Source organism: Phocoena phocoena, chromosome 21 (genome assembly GCF_963924675.1).
Source record: "Phocoena phocoena chromosome 21, mPhoPho1.1, whole genome shotgun sequence".
Taxonomy (NCBI): domain Eukaryota; kingdom Metazoa; phylum Chordata; class Mammalia; order Artiodactyla; family Phocoenidae; genus Phocoena; species Phocoena phocoena.
In genome coordinates this window covers 1,802,739-1,826,966 of record NC_089239.1, presented here as the reverse complement: position 1 = coordinate 1,826,966, position 24,228 = coordinate 1,802,739, and the positions used below count along the sequence as shown (strand labels likewise).

Genomic DNA, 24,228 nt, shown 5'->3' with positions numbered 1-24,228 from the left:
GTTTTATAAATACATTCAAGAATTTGTTTTATATGTATTTAGAATACTGGAATACATACACTTTTAAGCATTTAGTAGCATCTACTTAGAGATAGTCCACTTAGAGAAATCACCTACTCAGAGGCATAGTTTGGAAGATAAGCTATCTTTAATTCATGAATTCAGTAGTGGGACAAGCTTTTTTGTACATTTAGTATAAATTAATAAGATTTTTCTGCATCTGCAGCTGCTATTGTCTACTTTACTTGGATTGAGAATTGCAGGGAGAGAATAAGGAGAACTAATCCTAAGGTTTGGAAGTAAGAAGCTTAACTCTTAGTGCTTTTTCTTTTCCTTTGTAAAGTAAGAAGAGAAAGTGATGTTTCCATATAAGTGTGAAATGACCTTGCTGGTTTGGGTAACGTTTTTCCCCTAAATATTAATTTTTAAATCTTCAGTGATTATTTCAGTATTTCACTTTTGTCTGATCCATAGCATCCTGGACCAGTCAACCTAAATGTTGCCTTTAAAGAATGGCAAGAAAAAGGATAACTATTTCTGTCTATATATTTTTAGCCAGAGAACTAATACCCAAAGAGTAAACATTGGAAGATGCAAATCTTGGTTTTCTTTAACTTCTGCTTCTTTCCTAATTCACTTTCTTCCCAGAAAATAAAAAAGTAACAGTATTAATTTATTTTCATTTCTATATCTTATAGAAAATTGAGAAACTTTAAATAAAAAAGATAAAAATTATAATTTTACTATCAAGAGATAATAATCTCTTAATATTATATTATATATCGTTCTAGATGTATTATATTTAAATAGAATCATACTGCATATAATGTGTTTTTCATGTAATACTTTATTGTAAAATATCTTTCCATTTCAACATGTATACTTGGACCACATTTTTAATGACTTCAACATAACAGAATTGCGTTTTAGGTGGGTTGTATTTACTCATTCCCCATTGTAAGCAGTCTTTCTTTAGATATCCTTGTGTTTTGGGTAGCTCCTTATTTCATTAGTATAAAGCCCTAGAAGTAGGTTTGCTGTGTCAAAGGACACTGTTTCAAAGTTTTAGATATATACTATCAAATTGTCCTCCAGAGGTAGGAATAATTTACTTCATCACCAGTAGAGTCCAAATCTGTGCATTGAGATCCTTTCAATAACTTTTTCTTTATCTATTTTGTGTTGCCCCAAATGAATATGATTAATTTTGCCTAGCCACAGTATTGCGTTTTCATAGGTTCTTAATTAAGCATAGGTATGCTATTTTAATGATACTGAGGAGTCCAACAGGAAATAGTGAATTAATGCTTTCTGTCCTTGTCTCTTTTGTTAGATGGAGTCCATTGCCTCACCTGTGCAATGATGCTTCTTAACACAGATCTCCATGGCCATGTAAGTGTAGGTGTGTGAAGAGCTCTCTTACAGAGCTCCAAAATATTTTGGGCTTATCTTTGCTTTTGTGTTTATCCTCTGCCTCCCTTTACCTCATTCTCTACATGGCAGGTAGGTAAACATAAACCTTTGGAAAAAGAAATAACTTATTCTACATGCTAGCACTGAACATAATTTTAAGTGAATTCCGTATGCCTACACGTCTGGAGTTGTTCTAGCTGTAATGTGTGTTCTGTATCTTCTTTCTCCACTAGGTGGCAGAGACAGAGCTTTTACTTATGTTTTTTGTTTTTGTTTTGTTTTTTGGTTAGCTACTAGGGTTGATATAGAATAGTGGAAAGAGGATATAAGTTAGATCTGAAAGTGTCAACTATGTTTTCACTAAATATAGTAGTATTAAAACTCAGACTTCTTTACACTCCTCAACTTACCTGGTCTCTTGCTAGTTGAAATATCAAGGTAATCTACTGTCTCATCTTCTATTTAAAGTATAGGATGAACTTATAGAATTTAGAATTATATGTAAACTTTCACCTTTCATAGAAGTGGAATTTTAGCATTTACTTGAACTGTTCATATTAGAGAAAATGTTTTAGTTAAATATAAATCAACATGTACTTAGCACAAAAATTATTTCATAGTCCCAGGTCCATTTATTTTGAAGAGAAAATCATGTTTCTTATAATTAAAGAGTCTAGATCATCCCTTGATTTGATATATGATTTATCTTACAATTAAGAAACCACATTAAAAGAACTAAAACTTAGATATTGGTCCTAATTTGTTCTACTATTCCAAAAGGTCACACCTTATTTTAAACATGGTGCTCCTCTTTAAGAGAGGCAAAATGGAGCTGTATGGGGTCATTAAGATGGACTGAGGGGGGGAAGAACGGTTCTACTGTCAAGAAAGTGAAGGAGAAGATACAGTGATAGAATCATAATTTCAACATCGTCTTCACAAATCTCACAATACTCAACTAGGAAATTCCTTCTGCAGTTTGCAGGAGGTGAATTTAGAACACGTTAGTGACTTGTAGGCATATGTAACTTGTGTCCTGAGATTATATAGACTGAAAATGTAGATGTTCTCAGGGGACATTTGTGGATAATATGTCTTGTGGAAATGAAGGTACTGGGATTCCCACAGTGTGAGCCTTGAAATGAGTGTTAGAGTCTAATATTCATTCAGCTTGAGATGGGGATGACCAATCAGTGTACTGTCCTAACCTCTGTTTTCCTGTTAACAGTGAAGCACGTTTTCATTGCTTTCTTCTCTGTTCATCTTGTGATAGCAGCTGCAACTCTGTCCCTTTCTTTTCCTCCCACTCAATTTCTTAACCTAACTATCAGCTGAAGGAAACACTTTTGATTATGCTTGTCCACATATAAACATTAATCCAAGCCAGTGCGTCCCAGCACGAGGAATCTTCTTCACATTGGATATCTTGAGGTCCCATCCACATACGATAGTTGTGCATTTACTCTCTTTTGACTGAGAAAATGTGTAATAATGAAAAAGAGAATCCAGTAATAGTTCGATTCTTATTTAAAGGTTGGGGATGTCACAGAACTTCTATGGAAGTTGCTAGATTTGTGGGGATTTATTTCTATTACAAGCTGGATTGCTTTTTAAAAAGCTAATATTGCTTTAATAATACTTTCAAATAAGCGTGTGTCTTATTAATCACAATAATTTGAAGTATAACAGTAAATAAAGGTGTGAGATTTGTTATTTATTCAGATAACTCCGCATGCTTGATGTCCAGACAAGCCATGGGCACCCCAGGGCCTCTTGTACACAGGTTCAGAACCACAGATCTTGGATTTGCTTTTGTCTTCCACATTTGAGGAATTGAAAGGCGATTAAATGATGCGTCGCACTTCTTTTTGGCAACTAGGATATAAGAGACAGTTTATTTAAATGAACAGTTTAATATTATCTTGATTTATGCCAATCGTACATAATAACAACTGGCTATAGTGGCAGGGAGAAAATTGTGAATGCAAGTAAATCCCTCTGTATCGCCTTCAAAATCATGTTTTTATTGATTATTAGTTCTCAGGTTTGTTTTTAAAAATGTGTGCTACATACTTCGGATTGTCTGTTGTTTAAGTTTTGTATATTAGACTTTTTTATTCTTATATACAATGCATGCTGTTACAAGTCTGTTGAAAGTATACTAGCTATCATAAAAACTAACTGTGTGAAAATGTGTTTCTCTTCTTTTCCTCCTCTGGATTCATTTTAAAAATAAATTTTCCTTCTAGGTGGTAAGTTTTTAATTCATAATTCTGGATATAACTTCTCTTGCATTATGATTGCCTGAATTATGTTACAGTGTCTGACTTATTGAAAGTGAATCATTCATGAAGAGTATACAGTGAATTATTTCTAGCATCTTCCCCTTTTCACCTTCTCCTTATGCTGTACTGCCTAGGTCATCCCCTCTCATTACTTAGTCCAAAGCCAGAGTAATCCTCTTGGGAAATGAACCAATAAACCACTTCCCTTTTCTTCCCTACCATTGTGTCATAATAGCAGTACAACAGCATGACATTTCTAAGAAGTGCTGAGACAAGCTCATACCTTCCTTATGCTTTCAGTGGGGGAAGTATAACCTGGGAGGTTCATTTCTTATAGCTGTTCTTTGTGAATCTTCCTGTGCTTAGGAATGATGTGTTGAAAATGCACTGGAATGGGCCTTTGTTCTTCCTGCTAATCTTAGTAATAGAACGGTAGAAGGTATACTAATATAGTGAGTCTAATACAGTGTCATATGTTGGAATGTCTTTCTAGCTTCCTTTTTTCTAATTTATTCTGTCGTTAAAGAAACACTTGTAGGGCTTCCTACAGTGGTGGTGCAGTGGTTGAGAGTCCGCCTGCTGATGCAGGGGACACGGGTTCGTGGCCCTGTCTGGGAAGATCCCACATGCCGCGGAGCGGCTGGGCCCGTGAGCCATGGCCACTGAGCCTGCGTGTCCGGAGCCTGTGCTCCGCAACGGGAGAGGCCACAACAGTGAGAGGCCCGCGTACCGAAAAAAAAAAAAAAAAAAAAAAAGAAACACTTGTAGCATGTACACTCCATTCCAAGTTCCCTGCCATCTGGGTAAGGATCAGAGGCCATATCTCACTCTGGTAGTGCTGGTGAGGCTAACTGCAGAGGTGGTGGTAGGTAACTAAGGTGCTGTGGTGAAAAAGCACTGGGGGTCTCTTAATTACACACCCTTCACTAAGTGGGCTCAGATGTTTTAGTCATTTCACTGGAGCTAAGAATGGTGATTCCCTTCTGAACCTACTTTAAAAAATACGAATGATTTATCATTAGTTATCATTATTTTAGCAATAGTATGGACTTGCTTTTACTTTTCTGCAAGTGGTTTACTCAGATTAAATATGTATTTTATAATTGTGGTCACATTTGCTAAGTAATCTCTTATTTTTAAAATGCTTCTTCATGTCTGAAATCTATATGTAAGTTAGACTTTTGCACATACAGATCAATATTTATCAAAACAAACTCTAAGGTTTATTTTTCTCTTGCTATGTTGGAGCTAAGGTGTATTGAATATTGTAACTATCAACAAGGAAAGAGTTGAAACTTTTTTTTAAAGCCTTGTATTTTATTGGAAAGGCATGAATAAAATGATTTATCATTTTAGAATAAACTCAAACTTGTTCCTTTTCTGGACTTATCTTCAGATGTGCTCTGTTAACTAAAAGTAGCTCTCTTGTACTTCAGTCCTAGTCGAGCTTCAGCCTCCTGAATCTGAGGCTGAGGCTGAAGACAGGTAGCAGGGCCAAGACAGTAGTCAGGAGCTTCTTACCAGGACTGGATCCTGAGATGGGAGGAAGTTTTAGAAATAGAACTGAGTTGCAGCAGAGACTGGGGTGGATAGGGGCACAGTAGTTGGCCAGTGTCACAGCTAAAAGTTGGAAGAGATCCACAAGATGGTGCTGCCCAGGTCAGGCCATGGTCAGAGGCAGTAGCCAGGGCATTATTTTAAGTCAAGATTTTGTGACAGAATCTACCCTTTAACACTGAGGCCTGGGATTTTTAGCAGCAGTTTTATCTGAGGTGTGTCTCCGCTTTCTAGCATTGACAGAGCCAGCCCACCCTGTGCATGGGGTGTAGTGTGTAGGGTGTGGTTTCTCTGGAGTGGTGGCTTCCTGTCTCGGGCTGGGCATCCTGCAGATGCTCTGTCCTTGGGATACTTGGCATGCATCATCTTCAGTAGTCTGGCTTTGTTGTATGAGGCAGGACCTTACTGGCTCTTTTTGGTGTTGGGTTATAGGTTGGATAAGGGGTAAAACCAAGGCAAGTATACCATACTGGTAGGGGGAAGAAAGAAGTCAAGGAATAAAGTATAGGTTTTGTAACAGAATAATGTTAAGAAGGTGTGTGTAGTGTGTAGTTCAGTTTGAGATAGGTCATAGGAATTCATTATTTTTCAATCTGTAAACTGCATTGATAATTGTGAGTTTATCACAATTGGCTTTCTAGGATGCTAGAATTTTGAATGGTGGGTAAAATATTTGGTTTATTATCAGAAGTGGAAAATGACTGTTGTAAGAATTGTGATTAAAGACTTTTATTTTTCATATTGTGCTATCTTATATTTCCACCCTTAAAAGCAGCACAGATCTCCATGAGGTTGCTAGGGATTATTTAATAACTCAGGGATTCTCTGTGGGTTTCTGCGGCCGTCATCATTGTAACTGGCATCCGCTGTGAGTGCGTTTTGCTTCTGCTGTCCCTCCCTCCTGCAGAGCTGTGTTCTCTGTGGACTCCTCTTCGAGTCCATGCTACCCCATTTCCTCAGTGTCCTCTTCCAGAAGAGCCAGCCCTGGCTCTGAATTCTTTTTCTCTGATTTCCAGCTGTGGGTGGTATTTATTTCCATAAACCTCCTTCTCTTGGAGTCCTCTTTTACACCTCCCTGATGTGGAGTCTTTCTTTCACCTCGTGGGGGCTCCCCAGCCACAGTGACTCCACCAGACTCTCATCACTGTCAAATTGGCAACTGCCGAGATTTTAATAGGAATCCTTATTTAAGCATGTCAGAATTAATCATGCACTGGTGGATTTTCTTGGCTTCCAGGACTCCTCAAAATGAAAGCCTTCCTTTACTTTTTTTCTTTCCTCCATTCCTTTCTCCCTGCCCTTACCCCCTTCTCTTTCTTTTTTCACCATTTTTTTTTGGTAGTTTTACTTTTCTTAGAATCAGTTCATACTTATAAAATACAACAAGGATAGCTTTTATCAGTTGAGTCAGTGGGGCTCATTTAGGGGCCTCGGATTATCTCATTGATACATTATTCAGACACTTCATCCCTTCTCTTTCTTACCATTATGAGCTTCTCACATTTGCACTGCTCATTCGTAGATGGTGATAAAGGAAAGCAGATGAAACTCTGTTAAGTCAGGTTTTGCTCTTTCTTCCTGCAAATAGTTTGGGGAGGGAGGGGGAAATGAGGATGAGGAAGGTGACTGAAACCTCTGACCGCTAATCCCATTATTTTCTTTAATGCCTGTCTAGACAATCAAGTTAGAAGTAGAGGTTAGTCTTTGTAATTTGGTAATGAGGGCAGTCTTTTCCTTTATCTTCTCAAATTTTAGAGAAACTACTTTCTATGAAGCAGTGATAGAAGATGCTACTAAATACTTCTCAGTGTTCTCAGGATTCCTTCATACTCTTAAAATATTTTGAGGACCACCAAAAAACTTTTACTTATATCTGATTTACCATATTAGAAACTAAAATGGATAATTTAAACATTTTATTAAATCATTTAAAATAGTATTAATAAGGGCTTCCCTGGTGGCGCAGTGGTTGAGAGTCCGCCTGCTGATGCAGGGGACACAGGTTCGTGCCCCGGTCCGGGAAGATCCCACATGCTGCGCAGCGGCTGGCCCTGTGAGCCATGGCCACTGAGCCTGCGTGTCCGGAGCCTGTGCTCTGCAACGGGAGAGGCCACAACAGTGAGAGGCCCGTGTACTGCAAAAAAAAAAAAAAAAAAAAAAAAAAAGTATTAAGAAGCCAATTAAATGAATAACGTATTTTTTATGAACAATAATTATACTTAAACAAAATTTAGTGAAAAGAATGGCATTTAAATTTTTTTGCCGATCTCTTTCATATTTGGTTTAATAGTAGACTGCTAGATTCTCTGCTTCTGCATTTTGTCTTTTGCAGTATATCACAAGTCATGTAGCTTCTAGAAAACTCCACTGTAACTTGTGAGAGACTGAAAAACGTTTTTATTATTATTATGAAAATAGGTTTGACCTCATGGACACCCTGAACAGGATCCCTGAACCACACTTTGAGAAGCACTGTGTTGTAACATTATTTTCAGTTGCCATATATCTTTTTCTTCTTTATGCCATTTCTGGCTCCTTTTTCAATGGCAGTGTGTTACACAAGTGGTAGGAAAACTCCCAGTAATATTTCAAATATATCTAAAAGTTGAACTTTTAACACTTACATTAGCCTTGTGTTTGGGGTTTATTAAAGAATACTTTGAATATTATAGCTATAGTTTCCTGGCTTGGAAATTTACAAAGGATCCTGCTTTGCCAACTAATCATGTATTCATGTATAATTTAAAAAATGGACACCTGAGGGCAGCAGAACACAATTAAGCTTATTTGATAGAGATGCATACAAAACAAAAGCAAAATAGGAGCTTTTAGCAGAGCTCCAGAAGTAAAGTAATTACCAGATCAGTAGTATGCTTTTTCAGCACTTACTGTAACATGTTGCAGGAGGTGGAGTTGTCATGTGGGAGGGTATGCCTGCTGTGTTTTAATATTTCAAGATTTATGAAGCCAGATTTTACCAATGGATCATGAGAGCTTTTAGTTTCTCTGAAAGCATGTTTTCCACAAAGTTTCCAGACTTTACGCTATTAAAAATGAAAAATGTTAGGATTATTTTGCTAATTCTTCAACCTTTCCATCAGAGTATATGCTGTGGGCTGCTTCCTGGTGAATGTGCAATTGAGATAGCCACCCTATCAGCAGCTTCCCCTTAGGACTGAGTGTGGGTCAGGTCTTGGCTGGAGCTTGGTAGAAGGTTCCATTCTCCTAGTTGTCAGGGAAGCATGCTCAAAGCAAAGACTTGGTCACACTTATGTTCAGCTTTAGATTATAGTTTGTGTGGTGTCTAAGTGACATTGTTAAGAATGAAACTCTTCTTCTTAACTTTCCTCCTTTGCTGTCAGTTACCACTAAAGTTGGGAGTTGATTATCTGCTGGGGTGGGAAAAAATGCCACAACTTTAACAAAGGGAAAACCTGAAATTAAGGCACAGAATACATCAGGATGCCTAATCTGCTTGCATGCCCACTTGTGGTTTGTCCTCAGTACCAGTGCCGCTCCTTTTCCTTTTCTCATAGACTGGGCCGGCAAAGTGTGACCCACAAGCATGGTCGCGCTGATTTTCCCAACTTTTATTGGAACACGGCCACACACATTTGCAAACTAAAATGACAATATTCAGTAGTCACAGGGACCTTATGGCCTGTGAAGCCTAAAATATTTCTTATCTGGTCCTTTACAGAAGTTTACAGAACTTGTCTCTTCCAGATTCTTGCCCCTTAGTGTATGAAACCTTCTACTCCCTCTCCCAAACATAGTAGGGTTATGTTGAGGATGACCTTTTTACCTAACGTTCTATATGTGAAACGTGTCCGAGTTACGTTTTTCAGACATGATAAATTCATCAAAGAATTTCTCTCTAAAAGGAAACAAATGGATAAAAAAAACTCTTTCTTTTGTAAGAAAATATATTTGTTAATGGCAGTATAATGGTGTTGGGAGAATAGCCTTAAATTTGTTTGGGAATGTGAACCCCCAGTTTTGGGTTTTTTTTTTAACTTTTTGATTAATGTTTTGTCTCATTAATAATGGTACCTTAATTGGCTAAGTAGTCAAGATTTGGGCCTACCTGGTATTTGGGGATTTCAAATAGAATTCTTTTTGTGGCTTTTCCATTTTATATTTGGTTAAAAATGCCTCCTGATTTTAAAGATAATGATCTACAGATTTATACTTATTGAGCATCTCAGATTTGATTGGAAATGTTGCATTGATTTCAAAGGATAATTTGTGTGCCTCTTAATGCATAAGGAGGCCTTTTCAAATCTCTCTGCTTTATTCATTTAATGGGAAGGAATTCAGAATATAAGAAAGTTCTATGAAAACGCTGCCTTGGCATGCAACTGCCAGCGTTTGTTTCAGAGCAGGCCTACTGTTTTCCAAAGTCATGATTCAATTTCAAAAGAAAACAATAGAATAGGAAGAAGAGGATAGAACCATGATACTGTGTCTTTGATACCTATGAATTGTTGAGATACAAAGTCAGTGATTAAAGTTCACTTTGTTCAGTGGACAGTATTTGTTTGAATAACAGTCTTTCAAATTAATTGATACAATTTGGTATAACAAGGAGAAAAAAAAAATCCAGGTCTCATAAGGACTGTTTCTTGATGATAGAGACTTCATTTTATTTATTTTTTATTTTATTTTATTTTATTTTTTGCGGTATGTGGGCCTCTCACTGTTGTGGCCTCTCCCGTTGCAGAGCACAGGCTCCGGACATGCAGGCTCAGCAGCCATGGCTCACGGGCCCAGCCGCTCCGCGGCATGTGGGATCTTCCCGGACCGGGGCACGAACCTGTGTCCCCCACATCGGCAGGCGGACTCTCAACCACTGCACCACCAGGGAAGCCCCATTTTATTTTTATTCCCTGATAAAAATGGTATAAAAACATGGGGAGTGTTTAAACACTGATGTCAGTAACACGCAAAATGGACTGACCTGACCCTTTGCTTTTGCTCCTAAACCTTACCTAGAAGAATTACCAGTGAGTCAGAGGAGGACAATAAATGGCAGATTTAAAGAGCCTCAACTAACCAAGTATTCCAGAAGTTGTTGGGCACCTTTGACCTATAGAAAGCCATGTATTTTGGTTATCTTTATTCCCTGCGTTGGTCAGACAAATCAAGGCATATCTTTATTCCCTGCATTGGTCAGACAAATCAAGGCAAATTGTTCCAGTTGATTGCACCCAGAACACTACCTTACTGTGGAGGACCCAAAGTGTTTGAATTATCTTTTGTTGGTCTGACTTTACATACCCATTTCCCCCGCTAATTGCTATTTTCCTAATCGCTGTTTCAAAGTCCATGTGAGTCAAATTGATATCTTTATACTAATATAGGCAATGTTTAGTTACTGTGAAAGTATACAAAAGGCAATACCAAACAAGCAACTAAATGAAATAAAACTGAATTTAGAATGAGTGTGATTTTATAAACTAAAATAACACCAGGGACTTTACCATTATTTTTAAATGTTGTAAAACATAACAATTGTTAATTAAATGATGAAAGTTTTATTTACACCTTATAATAGAAATTCCTGGTGTCCTAAAGAAACATTTTTGACTGAGTGATCTTTACACATACTGCTCATGAATCTTCCAAAAGAATTTGGAAAAAACTAGTAGCTTCTCATCCAGTTTAAAGTTGTCATCTAAATATTTTATTGTGTTAAGTAAATAAAACTTATGAAAAGAGATAATTTTTGATGTGGATGTTAATTATTGATATTAAAAATTGTCTTTCATTAGGGTCTAAAGATCACAGGGAGAAATATTTCTAAATGACAGTACTTCTGAAAATCCGTTCCTCCAAAAAACAGTGAGAACACTAGCAAAAAATGACCAAAATAAACATTTTCAGAACTCTGGATATTAACCAGAATGCTTGTAACAATCTAAAGACTTTATTGGAGGAAAAAAATAAAACCCAGCTGAATTTCCATAACAACAGAAAGCTTTGTGCTGTTTTCACTTATCCTGTTAACCATTCCCCTCTCCCCCGCTCCAGAGTAATCTTGAAAACCAATAGCCTCACAGTCACAGTAGCTTTGAAAACCGAAAGCCTAGCATCCACTGGAATGGGCAATTTGGAGCTCTCCTCAAAGCCCCATTCCCAGGGAATTGTCATTACGTGTATGTGACTTGTCTGGCAGTTCCCTGGAAAATCGTCACTTGCATAGCTTGTCTTTCTTTGATCTGACTCTGCACTCACTCACTGAAAGCAGACTTTTCCCCAGAGTATGTGGCAGTTGTTCAACACTGCTGCTGCCAGGGATGGTGGTAAACAAGAGGCTGACAAACAAGAGGCTGACCAAAAAACTCAAAAGGAGAAGCTGGGAAATAAGATACATAAAGGGGGCTTTGGTAAGCTCTGAATATTTGGGAATCTGTGTCTACATGCCCAGGAAAAACTTGAGAAGACCCTAAGTTCTCACTTCTTCTTGACTTTGAGATTTTGCACAAGCAGAAAGTAAAGCCTCAAACAGATTTGTGAACGACCTCCTGGAGCCTCAGCACATGCAGAACCCCACGGCACAGGCTGACTACTTCCTGATTCAGAGTGTTTAGGGAACCTCTGTCCAGTAATAGGTTGACTGCTGAGCTAACTGAGCAGAGACTTCAGTGGCCACACACAGCAAAGAATATAGACTTTACAGAATTAGTTCAGGAGAAGCAAGTAAACAGTGACATCAAAAGCTGGGAAGGGGAAGGAACCTGATTTACAGAGTGGCTGTATTATGTTATTTAAGATTTCTAGTTTTCAACAAATAATTTTGAGACAAAGAAATAGGAAAGTATGGCCCGTACATAGTATGAATAGCAGCCAATAGAAACTGCCTCTAGGAGAAGCCAGGTATTGGACATGAAAGATTAGAAAAATGGATTAAAAGCATCTAACTATGTCTACAAAAGACACACTTTAGATTCAGAGACAAGTAAGTTGAAAGTAAAAGAATGGAAAAAGTACTCCTGGGCTAACAGTAATTGAAAGACAGGTGGACTGGCTCCATTAATATCAATAAAATGTATGTTAAGACCAGAACTGCTAGAGGCAAAGACAGACATTTTATAATGATAAAAGGATCAGTCCACCAAGAGGATATAACAATTCTAATTCTAAGGTATAGGCACTTCATAACACAGCCCTGAAATACATGGATAAAAAGCTGACAAGTGGAAGGGAGACTATGTACTCAGCACCAGAGCACCTACACATATAAAGCAAATACTAACACAGCTAAAAGGTGAGAGAGTGATTCAGCTGACTCTTGAAACAACGTGGGAGCTGGGGCACCGACCCCTGCGCGCAGCTGAAAGCCTGTGCGTAATGTTTAACTTCCCCGAAAGTTAACTACTAATAGCCTACTGTTGACCTGAAGCCTTACCAATAGTGTAAACAGTAAGTTAACACACATTTTGTATGTTGTATGTATTACATACTTTATTCTTACTATAAAGTAAGCTAGAGAAAAGAACATGTTATTAAGAAAATCATAAGGAGAAGAAAATGCATTTACTGTACTGTAAGTTTATGAACTTAGTGGTATCAGTAAATACAGTACAGCAAATATATTTTCTCCTCCTTATGTTAAACTTATAATTAAGCTTATCACCTGTTTATAAGATGAATCCTCTGTCAGTACCTACATCAATATTGTCTTATGTGGTACAAAATGCTATAGGTGTTACATGTATTAATAATGCCAGACATCAAAATTAAAAGATAATGTGGAAAAGAAATTCATATTTATTTACAGGTGTAATGATTCATGCATTGATAACAAAGAAGCAGCAATAAGATTGCTTCATGGTAGCCTAGCCTGTACACTAATGAATAAATCATTATAAAAATTTTATGGCATACAGCATTATAGTCATTTATAATATAGTATTAGAAACATTGCTACATTAAAAAAAATCACTTCTCTGTGATGATAGGCTGTGAGCCATGTGGTTTGTCTGTGAGTTTTTTACAAATTGCTGCAAATCTCCAAAAAATTTTCCAGTGTATTTATTGAAAAAAATCCATGTGTAAGGGAACCCATGGAGCTCAAACTCATGTTGTTCAAGGGTCAGCTGTATAATACTACTTGGAGACCCCACTCTCACCAATGGATAGATCATCCAACAGAGAATTAAAAAGGAAATAGTGGATTTGAACAACACTATAGATCAATTTGATCTGACAGACATATATAGAATATTCCATTAAACAGTAGCATGATACATATATATTTTTAAGCACACATGAAACATTTTCTAGGATCATGTTATGCACAAAACAAGTCTCAACAAATTGAAGATGATTATCAGGTATCTTTTCAGACCACAAAAGTATGAAACTAGATATCCATTAATAGGAGGAAAGCTGGAAAATTGACAAACACATGGAAATTAAACAACATACTTCTGAGCAACCAGTGGATCAAAGAAGAAATTGAAAAGGAATGAAAAAGTATCTTGAGACAAACAAAAATGGAAACACAACATACCAAAGTGTATGGGATAGAGCAAAAGCAGTTCTAAGAACAAACTATAGCTATAAGAAAATAGGAATATCTCAAACAATCTAACATTACACCTCAAGGAACTAGAAGAAGAACAAAGTAAGCCAAAGTTAGCAGAAGGAAATAATAAAGAGTAGAGCTAAGATAAGAGCAGAAATAAATGAAGTGGAAAATAGGAAAACAATAGAGAAGATTAATAATACTAAGAGTTGGCTTTTTGAAACAAAATTCACAAACCTTTAGCTAGACTAACCAAGACAAAAAGAGGACTCAAATAAATAAAATTATAAACAAAAGAGGAGACATTACAACAGATAACACAGAAATACAAAGGATCATAAGAAACTACTGTGAACAATTATATGCCAATAAATTGGGCAACCTAGAAGAGAAATAAATTCTTAGAAACATATAACCTATCAAGACTGAATCAAAAATAAATAGAAAACCTGAACAGACCAATAATGTGTAAGGAGATTGAATCAACATCAAAAACCTCTCAACACAGAGAGGCCTAGCACCAGATGGTTTCACCGGTGAATTCAAATATTTAAAGAGTAATTAATGCCAGTCCTTCTCAAACTCTTCCAAAAAATTCAAGAGGAGGAGGGACTCCTTCCAAACTCATTTTACAAGGCCAGCATTACCTTGCTACCCAAACCAGATAAAGACACTACAAGAAAATCACAAGACACTGATGAATATAAATGCAAAAATTCTCAACAAAATACTAGCAGACTGAATTCAGCAGTACATTATAAGGATCATACACCATGATCAAGTGCCTCATCCCTATGAGGCAAAAGTGTTTCAGCATACACAAATCAATAATCATTAATAGACTGAAAGGTTAAAAATCATACAAATCATCTCAATAGATACAGAAAAAGCATTTGACAAAATTCATTATCCTTTCATGACAAAAATTCTCAATAAATTGGGTATAGAAATGTACCTCAACATAATAAAGCCCATACATGACAAGCCCACAGCTAACATCATACTCAGTGGTGAAATGTTGAAAGCTTTTCCTCTAAGGTCAGGAACAAAACAAGGGTTTCCATACTCTCTACTCCTATTCAGCTCAGTAATGGAAATCCTAGCCAGAGCAATCAAGCAAAGAAAAGAAATAAAAAGCATCCAAATTGGAAAGGAAGAAGTAAAATTATTTCTTTTCTTAAATGATATAATCTTAAAGATAGAAAACCCTAAAGACTTCACACACAGAAAAAAAAACTGTTAGAATACAATATACAAAAATCAGTGGGTGTTTCTGTACACTAAGGATGAATTCTCTGAAAAAGAAATAAAACAATCCCAGTCACAATGGCATCAAAAACAATAAAATACTTATGCATAAATTTAGCCAAAGAGATGAAAGATCTATACACTTAAAACTAAAAGACATTGAAGAAAGAAATTGAAGACACAAATGAATGGAAAGATGTCCCATGTTCATGGTTGGAAGAATTAATATTGTTAAAATATCCATACTACGCACAGCCATCTATAGATTCAGTGCAGTCACCATCAAAATTTTAATGGCATTTATTTTTTTTTAACAGAAATAGAGCAAACAACCCTAAAATTTGTATGGAACCTCAAAAGACCCCAAATGGCCAAAACAGTCTTGAGAAAGAACAACAAAGCCATATGCATCACACCTCCCAGATTTCAAATTATACTGCAAAGCTGTACTACTCAGAACAGTATGGTACTGGCATAAAAACAGACACATAGGCCAATTGTACAGAATTAAGATCCCAGAAATGAATCCACACATCTATATAATCAATTAATATTTGAAAATGTAGCTAAGAATGCTCAGTGGTGTAAAGATAGTCTCTTCATTGAATGGTGTTGGGAAAACTGGATAACCACATGCTAAAGAATGAAACTGGACCCTTATATCACTCACAAAATTAGCTTGAAATGGATTAAAGACTTGAATGTAAGACCTGAAGCTATAACTCTTAGAAGAAAACATAGGCAGTAAGCTCTTTGACATTGGTCTTGGCAGTGGTTTTTTGACTCTGACACCAAAAGCAAAAGCAATAAAAACAAAAATTAATAAATGGGACAACATCAAACTTAAAACCTTTTGCACCACAAAGGAAATCATCAACAAAAAGAATAGGCAACCTATGGAATGCGAGAAAGTATTTGTAAATTGTTTGTCTGCTAAGTGGTTAATGATCAAAATACATAAAGAGCTCATACAACTCACTAACAATAATAATAATCTGATTAAATGGGCAAATAAACTGAATTTTTCCAAGGAAGATATACACATGGCCAACAGGTACATGAAAAGATGCTCATCATTATTAATCATCAGGGAAGTACAAATCAAAACCTCAGTGAGTTATTACCTCACAATGAGCTATCTCTTCACACCTGTTAGAATGGCTGTTCTCAGAAAGACAACAGTTAACGAGTGCTGGCAAGGATATGGAGAAAAGGGAGCCCTTGTGTACTTTTGGTGGGAATGTAACTTGATACAAGCCATATATGGAAAACAGTATGGAGGTTTCTCATAATTAAAATAGAACTACCATATAATCCAGCAGTCCCAGTTCTCAGTATATAGTCAAAGGAAACGAAATCACCATCTCTAAAAGATACCCATGCTCCTCTGTTCACTGCAGCGTTATTTACAATACCAAGGCATGAAAACAACTTAAGTGTCCATCTACGGATGAATGGGTAAAGAAAATGTGAGCTAGATAGGCAGGTAGGTAAGTAGATAGATAGATAGGCGCACAATGAAATATTATTCAGCCATAAAGTAGAAGGAAATCCTACTGTTGGTGACAACGTGGATGAACCTTGAGGGCATTATTCTAGTGAAATAAGAGAAAGACAAATATTGTATGATCTCACTTATATGTGGAATCTAAAAAGAAAATGCACACAAATAGAAACAGAGCAAATTGGTGGTTGCCAAGATCAGGTATGTGTGGGGAAAATGGGTGAAGCTTGTCAAAGGGTACAAACTTTAATTTATAAGATGGATTAGTTCTCAGGATCTAATAATGCACAGCATGATGACTACAGTTAACAGCACCGTATTTGGAAGTTGTCAAGATCTTCAAAGTTGTCACCACACACACAAACATGTAAATATACGGAGAGCTGTATGTGTTAATCTTACTGTGGCAGTCATTTTGCTATATGTACATATGCTGTATGTACATATGTTAAATCATTATGTTGGACACCTTAAGCTTATAGAATGTTATATGTCAATTATATCAATAAAGCTGGGAGAAAAGAAAGAAAACGCACTCATAGAAACAGAGAGTAGATAGGTGATTGCCAGGGGCTGCAGGGTGGAGGAAATAGGTAAAGGTGGTCAAAGCTTACAAACCTCCAGTTATAAGATGAATGTGTTCTGGAGATGGTGCAGCATGGTGACTACAGTTAACGATACTGTATTGTGTACTTGTAAGTTGCTAAGAGAGTAGATTTTTAAAGTTCTCATCACACACACACACCAAAGGTAACTATGTGAGGTGATAGATGTGTTAACTAACCTTACTGTGATCAATTTGCTATACATGTGTAGAAAAACATCACTTTGGACACCTTAAACTCACACAATGTTACATGTCGGCTATATCTCAGTAAAGCTGGTGGTGGGGGGGGAAGAATTAAAGGGAGAAATAGACAATTTAACAACAATAGTTTGAGACTTCAGTACCCCACTTACAAATATCTTTAGAATAACTAGGCAGAAATCAACAAAGCACACTCTGTAGCACACTCCGCTCAGCAGCAGCAAAATATGTATTCGTTTCAAGTACACATGGAACTATTTTCCAAGATAGAGCAAAAACTAAGTCTCAGTAAGTTGAAAAGGAGTGAAAATATACAGAGTATGTTCACTGAGTACAATGGAATGGAATTATGTCATTAACAGTGAAATTTGTGGAAATTGAACAATACTGAATAACAATACTGAATACTGAATAACTATGGGCCAAAGATGAAATTCACAAGGGAAATTAAACAATACTCTGAGACAAATGAAAATTAAATGCAGCATAAAACGTATGAGATGCAGCTCAAGCATTGCTAAGTGGCATATTTGTTGCTGTAATCGCTTATATTTAAAAAGAAGAATGATCTCAAAGCAATAAAGTAGGCTTCCAGTATAAGAAACAAAAATAAAGCAAACAAAACCCAAAGAAATCAGAAGGAAGGAAGTAATTTCGAGAAGAAACAAATAGAGAATAGAAAAACAATAAACATTTTAATGAAACTAGAAGTTTTTTCTTTGAAAGGTCAACAACATTGACAAATGTCTAGCTAGCCTGACCATGGGGGAAAAAAAGATTTAAATTACTAAAGTCAGTAATGAAAGAGGGTGTCAGCAATTGTATGTTAACAAATTAAATTACCCAGGTGAAATGGACAGATTTCTAGAATGATAAATATTGTTGAAACTGAATCAAGAAGAAATAGAAAATCAAAGTATTTTTCAAAGTATTCTATGAGGACTGTATTACCCTGATACCAAAGCCAGTCAAAACTATCACAAGAAAACTAATATCCCTTATGAATAGCCCTTGTGAACATAGACACGAAATCCTTAAAAAAATAAAAAGGAAACCAAATCTAGCAATATATAAAAAGGACTATACATTATAACCATTTGAGATTTATTACGGGCATACAGGATTGGTTCAACATATGAAAATCAATCTAATCACCTTATTAATGGAATAAAAGAGAAAAGCCACATGATTATCTCAGTAAACACATAAGAAGCATTGCCAAAATCCAACACCATTTCATAACTAAAAAGAAAACATCTAATAAGCCAGGAATAAAAAGGAATTTCTTTAATTCTTGAAAATGAGCTCTATGAAAAACTCATAGCTAACATCATACTTTATGGGAAAGATGGAAAGCTGTCTCCAGATCAGAAACAAGACACGAATGTCTGCATTTGCCACTTCTTTGTAACATATTGAAGATTTTATCCAGGGTAATTAGTCAAGGAGAAAAATAAAACATATCAAGATAAGAAAGAAATAGGTCAAATTTTCTCTGTTTGCAGAAGACCTGATCTTTTATATAGAAAATCCTAAGGAATCTACAAAAAAAGAAGAAAAAATCCAAAAATGATTAGAATCTAAAAAACACATTCAGCAAGGCTATAGAATAAAAGTTGAATATACAAAGATCATTTGCATTGCTGATACTAGCAATGAGCAATATGAAAATGAAATTCATTTCATTTACAATATCAGTCAGAAATACTAAGATACTTAAGAATAAACTTAATATAAGATCAATACATTGACATTGAAAACTATATAACATTGTTGAAAGAAGCCAAATAAGTGGAAAGTAATTTCATGGTCATGGATTGGAAGGCTTAATGTTAAAGTGCCATACTCTCCAAAGTGATCTTAAGGTTGAACACAGCCATTGTCAAAATCCCAGCTGGCTTTTCTTCCCCCCCCCCAGAAATTTGATAAGCTAATACTGAAATTCAATTACAATTCCTATCAAAATCCCAATGACATTTTTTGCAGAAATAGAAAAATTCATCCTAAAATTCATATGGAATCTCAGGGGACTGTGAATAGCCTAAACAGATTTGAAAAACAACAAAATTGGAGGACTCACACTTCCTGATTTCAAAACATATTACAAGTCTACAATAATCTAAAGAGTGTGACGTTGGCATAAAGACAGGCAATAGACAAATGGAATAGAATACAAAGCCCCCAAATAAACTCTTGCATATATGCTTTAACAGTCTTCAGCAAGGGTGCCAAGACTACTCAATGGGGAAAGGTTAGTCTCTTCAACAAATGGTGCTGGGAATAAAGGATATCCACAAGCAAAAAAATGAAGTTGCACCCTTATACCATATAAAACATTAACTCAAAAGAGATTAAAGACCTAAATACAAGACCTAAAATTACAAAACTCCTAGAAGAAAACATAGAGAAAAAGCTTTATGACATTGGACTTGGCAATGATTTCTTGGATCTGACACTCAATGCACAGGTAGCAAAATTTAAAATAGACAAATGGGGTTACATCAAACTTACAAGCTTTTGTACACCAAAGTACACAATCAACAAAGTGAAATGACAACCTACAGAATGAGATAAAATATTTGCAAGTCATATATCTGATGAGGAATTAATATCCAGAATATGTAATGAACTCCTACAACTCTACAACAACAACAAAAAATCAAATAACCCAATTAAAAAGAGGGCAAAGGCTTTGAATTAGACATTTACCTGAAGATATCATACATATAACCAAGAAGCATATGAAAAGATGCTCAACTTTCACTAATCATCGGAGAAATGCCAGTCAAAACTACCTCACACCCATTAGGATGGCTACTATAAAAAAAAAAAAAAAAGAGGTGGCAAGTACGTGGAGAAATTGGAACCCTTATACACTGTTGGTGGGATTGTAACATGGTGCAACCCTATGGAAAATAATACGGCAGTTCCTTAAAAAATTAGAAATACCACATGATGCCTCTATCCTATTTCTGGTTATATATCCAAACGATCTGAAAACAGGATCTCAAGGAGATGTTTGCACACCCATGTGCGTAGCAGCACTTACAATAGTGCAGAAGTGGAACCCCCAAATGTCTACCAGTGGATGAATTGTTGAACAAAAATGTATACGTACAGTGAAATATTCAGCCTTAAAAAAGGAAGAACTTATGATGTATGCTACAACATGGATAAACTTTGAGAACACTATGATTTCACTTTCATGAGTTACCTAAATATTCAGATTCATTAGAACAGAAAGTAGAATGATGGTTACCAGAAGCCTGGGGGAGAGAGAAAAGGTGAGTTATTTTTAAATTTTTTAAATTTTTTGTGGTACGCGGGCCTCTCACTGTTGTGGCCTCTCCCGTTGCGGAGCACAGGCTCCGGACGCGCAGGCTCGGTGGCCATGGCTTACGGGCCCAGCTGCTCCGCGGCATGTGGGATCTTCCTGGACCGGGGCACGAACCCGTGTCCCCTGCATCGGCAGGCGGATTCTCAATCACTGCGCCACCAGGGAAGCCTGGTGAGTTGTTTTTTAAATGAGTATAGAGTTTAAGATTTGCAAGATGAAGGAGTTCTGGAAATCTGTTTCACAGCAGTGTGAATATACATAACCCTACTGAACTCTGCACGTAAAAATCATTAAGATGCTTAATTGTTCATGTGGTTTTCTTAACCATATCAAAAAGAATGCAGAGGTGTAAATAACTTACTACAAATGTACAAGAATCAAGAGAGTATTATACTGGCATCAAACCAAACATCTAGATCAGTGCAATAGAATTATGAGTTCAGAAGTAAACCCTTATATTTACAGTCTTTTGATTTTTGACAAGGATGCCAAGGCCATTCAGTGGAGAAAGAATACATATGGTGCTGGGACAACCGTATAGCACATGCAAAAGAATGAGGTTGGATTTGTCTTCCCTACCTTGTACAAAAATTAACGCAAGGGCTTCCCTGGTGGCGCAGTGGTTGAGAGTCCACCTGCCAATGCAGGGGACACGGGTTCGTGCCCCAGTCCGGGAAGATCCCACATGCCACGGAGTGGCTGGGCCCATGAGCCATGGCCACTGAGTCTGCGCGTCCGGAGCCTGTGCTCCACAATGGGAGAGGGCACAACAGCGAGAGGCCCGCGTACTGCAAAAAAAAAAAAAAAAATTAACGCAAAATGGATCAAATATCTAAATGTAAGAGCTAACAGTATAAAATCTTTTAGAAAACATAGGAGTAAATCTTTGTGACTTTGGATTAGACAATAATTTGTTGCATTTGACACCAAAAGCACAAGAAACAAAAGAAAAAATAGATAAATTGAATATCATATAGGTTAAAAATTTTCTCTGCTTCAAAGAACACCATCAAGTGAAAAGACAACTCTCATAATAAGAGACAGTATTTGTGAAGTGTGTATATGATAATGAGCTTGTATCCAGAATATATAAAGGACACTTACAACTGAACAATAAAACACAAGTAATAAGAAAAGGGCAAAGGATATAAATATGCATTTCTCCAAAGAATATATACAAATGGCCAATAAGTGCATGAATGGATGCTGAACATCATTAGTCATTAGGGAAATGCAAATCAGAACCAGAAGATACCAGTTCACACCCACTAGGTTGCCTAAGATAAAAAGGGGAGGTAAGTGTTAGTAAGGATGTAGAGAAATTGAAACTCTCATACACTTCTAGTGGGAATATAAACTGGTGCCATCAGTTTCTCAAATGATTAAACATAGAGTTACCATATGACCCAGCAATCCCACTCCTGAGTTATACACATAGAGGAATGAAAACATGTCCACACAAAAACTTGTACACAAATATTTTTAGCTACATTATAATAACCAAAATTTGGAAACAGTCCAAGTATCTACCAACTTCTGAATGGATAAACAAAATTTAGTATATTTATACAATGGAATATTATTTGGCAATTAAAAAAGTTAAATACTGATTAATGCTACAGTATGGGTGAACCTTGAAAACGTTATGCTAAATGAAAGAAGCCAGTCATGAAAGACCACATTTTGTATGATTCCATTTATGTGAAATGTTCTGCATAGGCAACTCCATAGGGTTTAGTAAATAAAAAGTTTGTCAGTGGTTGCCAGGAGATGGGTAGTGGTGATGGGAAGAGAGATTTGGGGAGTGACTACTGATGGATATGAGGCAGCTTTTTGGGGTGAAGAACATGTTCTGAATTTAGGTAGTGGTGATGGTCATACAACTTTATCAGTATACGAAGAATTATTAAATTATATAGCTCAAAAGGGTGAATGTTATATGAATTATATTTTAATAAAGCTGGTATTTTTTAAAAAGTTATAGTAAGTTGACACTCCATCATATTAAAAAAACCCTCTTTTTTGCTCCTTGCCCACTTTTGCATAGTTTTATTTTTATGTTTTTATATTTCAGTCTTTTATTGATATTGTTTTATTTGATACTTATTTTAACAAAAATTATGTAAGTTGAAATGAAAGTTTCAATTTCTTATGGCTAAAAGACTTCAGGTGTTTAAATATAAATCATTCTAAAAGAAATTTTTATCATTATTTGCAATGCAAAATTGATTAAAAGCAGGTAATGTTACAAGTATTTGAATTCACCAAATCATATATTAAAAAACATTTTTGTTCTTAACTGATGATTAAATTACGTCCTCCTTTAATTTTTTTAAAAGCAAAGAACTGGAATCACCTGACATGGAAAATAATTTTTTACCTGGTCATTATTCATTCATTTTCTTAAATCCTTGAAACATATCCCAAAAAAGCATTGCAAGTCATATCAAAATGACTATTGATTATACTTGTTACGTTTTACCTTGGGGCACGTTGTTTGATCTGATATACTAGATAAGGATTGGGAAAATTGAGACATTGCTTTTTCAAGACATTTTCTTTTTCAATATAATGTTATTTTCTATTCTGTTGTCTATTTCAGTATAGTGTATTTTCCATTAAAGTTCCTTTCTGTGCTTTAAATTTTCATCAAAACTTAGGACTGCAAATGCAATTTATTCAAATTATAGGAATTATCTACCAAATACATTTAATTGGCAAAGCTAGTTATCATTGTAAAAACATTCATCCAGTCTTTCATGTAAGTGTGACTATATGCCCTCTTTGCTGATGGAAGAGGCAAAGTTTTTAACAAAAGTTATTTACACGTTCACTATAATTAATTAGGTAGCACATGTTGGACAGATTGTTCCATGTTGTAAGGCAGAAGGGCAGTTGTGAAAGGAGAAGTGGGAAGCGATTACTTTTTTTTTTTTAACATCTTTTTTGGAGTTTAATTGCTTTACAATGGTGTGTTAGTTTCTGCTTTATAACAAAGTGAATCAGCTATACATATACATATACCCCATATCTCCTCCCCTTTGCATCTCCCTCCCACCTTCCCTATCCCACCCCTCTAGGTGCTCGCAAAGCACCAAGCTGATCGCCCTGTGCTATGCGGCTGCTTCCCACTAGCTATCTATTTTACATTTGGTAGTGTATATATGTCCATGCCACTCTCTCGCTTCGTCCCAGCTTACTCTTCCCCCTCCCCATGTCCTCAAGTCCATTCTCTACATCTGCATTTTTATTCCTGTCCTGCCCCTAGGTTCTAGAGAACCTTTTTTTGTTTTTGTATTTTAGATTCCATATATATTTGTTAGCATATGGCATTTGTTTTTCTCTTTCTGACTTACTTGACTCTGTATGACAGACTCTTAAGTTCATCCACCTCACTACAAATAACTCAATTTCGTTTCTTTTTATGACTGAGTAGTATTCCATTGTATATATGTGCCACATTTTCTTTATCCATTCGTCTGTCGATGGACACTTAGGTTGCTTCCATATCCTGGCTATTGTAAATAGTGCTGCAATGAACAT

At 36.1% G+C, this 24,228-nt stretch overlaps 1 protein-coding gene across 2 annotated transcripts in view; it reads left to right on the top strand.

Annotated features, from left to right (window-relative positions):
* PSD3 (pleckstrin and Sec7 domain containing 3) overlaps positions 1–24,228 on the top strand; it is a 566,767-nt gene that overhangs the window by 268,658 nt on the left and 273,881 nt on the right. For both annotated transcript variants that reach the window (XM_065900035.1, XM_065900036.1), the window contains one exon: positions 1,334–1,392. In XM_065900035.1, the coding sequence (XP_065756107.1) occupies positions 1,334–1,392 (59 nt within the window). The remainder of the gene's footprint in view (positions 1–1,333; positions 1,393–24,228) is intronic.